This window comes from Charadrius vociferus, unplaced genomic scaffold, assembly GCF_000708025.1.
Source record: "Charadrius vociferus isolate BGI_N301 unplaced genomic scaffold, ASM70802v2 scaffold1070, whole genome shotgun sequence".
NCBI lineage: Eukaryota > Metazoa > Chordata > Aves > Charadriiformes > Charadriidae > Charadrius > Charadrius vociferus.
This window is the reverse complement of record NW_009646246.1, coordinates 61426-65480: the sequence shown is the minus strand read 5'-3', so window position 1 is coordinate 65480 and position 4055 is coordinate 61426. Positions and strand designations below refer to the sequence as shown.

General features: G+C 58.2%; 1 protein-coding gene across 1 annotated transcript in view; it reads left to right on the top strand.

Annotated features, from left to right (window-relative positions):
• The window catches only part of MLLT6 (myeloid/lymphoid or mixed-lineage leukemia (trithorax homolog, Drosophila); translocated to, 6), a 40796-nt gene extending 37591 nt beyond the window's left edge, over positions 1-3205 (top strand). The window contains 4 exon segments of the mRNA XM_009882816.1: positions 3-193; positions 334-442; positions 1960-2337; positions 3161-3205. Of these exon segments, the coding sequence (XP_009881118.1) occupies positions 3-193; positions 334-442; positions 1960-2337; positions 3161-3205 (723 nt within the window).
• The last annotated feature ends 850 nt before the right edge of the window (positions 3206-4055 follow it).

The following is a 4055-nucleotide window of genomic DNA, read 5'->3' as shown; positions in this document are numbered from 1 at the left end:
GCACCGCTGCCAGCCCCAGCCTCTCCACGGTGCCCATGGTGGACGGCCTGATGGGGACCCTGGCAGGAGGCCAGCAGATGCCCATCAACGGGATCCTGGGGAATCTGAACGGAGCTCAGGCCGCCCAGCCTCCGAGCGCGCTGACGCAGGCGAGCGGGCCTCCGACCTTGCAGCTCTCCACCAGCCTGAGCAGGTGAGGACGGGGAGCTCGCGGGGACAGCCCTGCCCTCTCCAGCAGAAGCTTAGCACCGGGAGGGAGGGAGGGAGAGAGGCCCTAAGCGTGCAGGACCAAGACGGGCTGCGCTGACGTTCCCTGCCTTGCTCCCCTTGCAGCATACCCAGCCTGAGTCCCCTGACAGAGCAGCAGCGGCACGTCTTGCACCAACACGAACAACAGCTCCAGCAGCTTCAGCAGCTCCTGACTTCCCAGCCGCTTAATCCGGTAAGTGTGCCTGCTGGCACCTTTTATCTGATGAGCTGTTTAATGGGAAAGCCTCAGAGCAGAGAGCAAAACTTGGGGTTCCCTCCTTCACGTGAATCCCACAGGGCTGCAAGAGTCATGTGCCTTTTCCTTGGCTGCGGGCTGCTGGGGGTGGAGTGAGGAGAAAAGCTTTAGGCAGGAAGGTGCGGCACCTCCTGGAGGGAGGGAGATGGGGATTTGAACTTTTTCGTTCAAAGGAAAAAATTTAATCTGGGTTTCCCACATCCTGAGGGTGTGAGAACATGGTAACGCTAAGCCACCGTAAAATCAGGAGTGCTGTTACCTCCTCCAGCCATGCTTGAATGCAAATCATGTCTGCTCCTGCTGCCAGGAGCACGCTGGTCTCTGGGCTTGCAGATGTGCTGAGGCCCACAGGAGAAGAGGAACTCGCTTGAGGACACTGCTTGAGTTTAGAAAGAGATAAGCGCCAAACTGCTTAGTCCTGAGGCAGGTGAGCCCTGTCTGGGCACACTGACATGGAGAGCGGGAGATGCCAGGGGGGCTGTGGAGGTGGCTGAGGGACTTCGGGGTCAGAAAAGGGATCAGGCAGCTGTTCTGAGGATCTTGGCTCTCTGCCTGCGTCCTCTTGGGTAAAAGAGCAGCCCCGTCCCAGGCTGTTGTGGGAATGGCTGCTTGGATGGACGGTAAACAAGCCCCTGAGTGTGTAAGAACCGCATTCACTTGCCCTGCAGAAACCTCTGTGGTGTCCCTCCCCTGCGGTGGAGTTACACGGGAGCGCTAACCGTTCCCGTCAATGAAGCTGTGCTCATTTATATCTCCCATGAACTTGGCCCGTTGCTTTGGATAGATTTCTGGGTCAGGCTATTTATAACCCGGGAAAAGCAAATTTCAAAGGGCTTCTCTTTACAGCAGCTGATGTCACCGTGTCATCAGCTGCATCCCTGTGGGTACGGGAACAATGTCAGCTCTCAGCCTGCTGCATTGGTCGATGGTTGCTATAGTGATTTCCGCAATTTGGTTGGATTCGAGGGCGGATTCGAGGGCGTCCCTCCGGGTGCAGGTGAGCTGTGGCCCTCGTGTGCCCCCCTGGGTCCGGCTCACCTACACTGACCCCGTGGGTCAGGGCTGAGCTGTGAAGTGGGACGGGCTGGGGAAGGAAATTAGCAGCCAGTCTAGAAATTCAGGGTAGTGAACGCCACAGACTTAAAATCCATGTGTCGATTGATTTGGAAACAGCTGAGTAGATTTGTGTGCCTGCAGGTGGGGTTAGCTAATCCTACGCTTCAGGAAACAACAGGGTTGGAAAGGTCATAGGCACAGGCTGTTAATGAACACAAGGCAGACTGGTCCTCTCTCTACCTCTAGAAATGTGATCAAAGGGACTTTCTCCCTGTCCCCAGTAGCATTGCCTGGGACAGAGCGTGCCGATGTGGCTCCTGGCTCTTTTGTATTAGGTGTCACCTCTCCCTGAGCCCTTTGTCCCTGCTTTGACTTCTCCTCCTCACCCTTCCCCGCAGGAGCAGCAGGCCCTGGTGTTCCAGATGATGCAGCAAATCCAGCAGAAGAGGGAGCTGCAGCGGCTGCAGATGACAAGCTCGTCCCAGCTCTCCATGACCAGCCTCCTGGCGGCCACCTCCGCCCCCCTGCACTCCAGCACCAGCGCCCTGATGACCTCGGCCCCCCAGCCGCCCCCCAGCAGCAGCTCTCTCATGGCCTCCCTCTCCCCCCAGCAGCTCAACCCTAGCAATGCCCTCATGGCCCCCCAGGCCACCCCACCGCTCAGCGCTCCTGGGAACAGCCTCCTGGCTTCGGGGACAGGCATCCCACCCGTCCTTACAGCACAGACTAACCCGTTTCTCAACCTGCAGGCTGATGGCAACACCCCAAAAGGAACGGTGCGTATGCTGCTAGCACTACCCTAACCCCACTGAGCTCGTGGTGCTGGGCGCTGTACAGACCCGGGGCGAGACAGTCTGCGCTGCAGTTAACGGGGGAGCAAGGGCACCGCTTAGGCAACAGAGCCAGAACGCTCCGCTGGCTTTGCTGCATCCCTGGCTAGCCAGTGTCACGTCCTGATCCTACCTCCGAGGACTTCTGTAGGGCCCAGGCAGGGTCGTGGGTAGGCACAGAGGCTCCCAAGGTGCCCTTCCGCGTGTGTGCGCAGACACACGCCAGACCTGCTGCAGAAGCAAGGCAGAGCCAGGCCGTAGATTTGCCTCCGTTAACCCTAGGACTCGGACGGGACAATGTGCCCCTGGCAGTGCTGGCCCTATTGGAGCCTCGTGATGAAATATGAAGGTGCCTGCATGTTGAAACCCAGGGTTTAGAAGGAATCTTGCACCCAAGAGGAGAGGTTGTGGAGAGGTTTACAGCCTCTCTATAAAGCAGCCTTGTACTGGAACACCAGTGTCTAGGGACTGATGGTGTGATGCTTTCATCTCTCCTCCATCCCTCCCCTGGCCTATACCTGTACCCAGAAGGTCCAGCTCTGGTTGGAAACGCTTAGGAGCCAAAGGCCAGGGTCGAGCCTGACCTGGGCAGAGGGAAAACCTGGGGCTCCCGTGTCTCTGTTGATCTTGGAGGAGCCTGAGAGGTTGCGGTGAGCAGGGCCAGGTCCGCAGCACAGCAGGGCTCTCTGCTTCTGCCCCCTCCTGTTGCCACCCGTCCGGTACTGATACCTGTCTCCTCTGCGTCTCTTTTTCTGTTTGTTTTTTAAAGAGCATGAATGAAAAGGGAGCTCCTCTTACCCAGGACAAGGGCTAAGCTCCCCCCTCACCCCGAACAAACCAGCAGCCAACTCCTCTCAGCCAGGGGAATGTGGCTTTCCGCAGTCAACTTTGATACTGTTAGAGCAATGAGCACAAGGCTTCCAAGAAGCATTTCCTGCCGCTGGGCAATGCCAAGAGGTGCTTTGGAAGACAGTTACGTCTCTGACCAAGCCCTGGTATCGGGAGGAGCGAAGGTGGGGGACTGCCTGCCACCCCAGTCCATGCCACGCATGCTCAAAGTGAAGCTGTGTTTCCACGCGGAGTGGAGGAGAGCGCTAACGCCAGATGCCTGCCGGGCTCCTCCCTGCCGTGAGCGCAAGCGGGTGTCCACTGTGCGTACCCCCCCAGGCCGAGGCGCTGGAGACCATCGAGCATCCTTGGCCAAGACGGTGGTGGAGGGAGGGGAGAGCCCTCTGCTGAGGGCTCCTGTCTGCACAGTGCAGAGGAATCTGGCAGCACCCGCGGAGGCAGCACTGGATGTCACACAGCTGGGGAAGTGGGACGTGGTGGCAGTGCCTACGTGGTCCGCTTCGCCCGGATGGGGAGGTTAAGAAGAAGTCCTGTAGCTGAGATTTCTCACCTCCCTTTCATCTGCTGGGCTCTTAGGATGCTCTTCTCTCTACTGCCATCGTATGAAGCCCTGATGCCTCAGCTGGATCCAAACCCAGCCTGAAAAGACACGAGCGGTGGAGCGATGGGTAAGGACTGGTGCTTGGGGAGGAGGTGAAAGCCACCTGCTTCTTTAAAGGACATTGCCACATCTGCTCTGCCAGCTGCTGTCGCTTCGGTGCTGTACTTTTCCCGTGAAAAGCACACTCCTGCTCCTTGTGCCATCTCTCACTCTT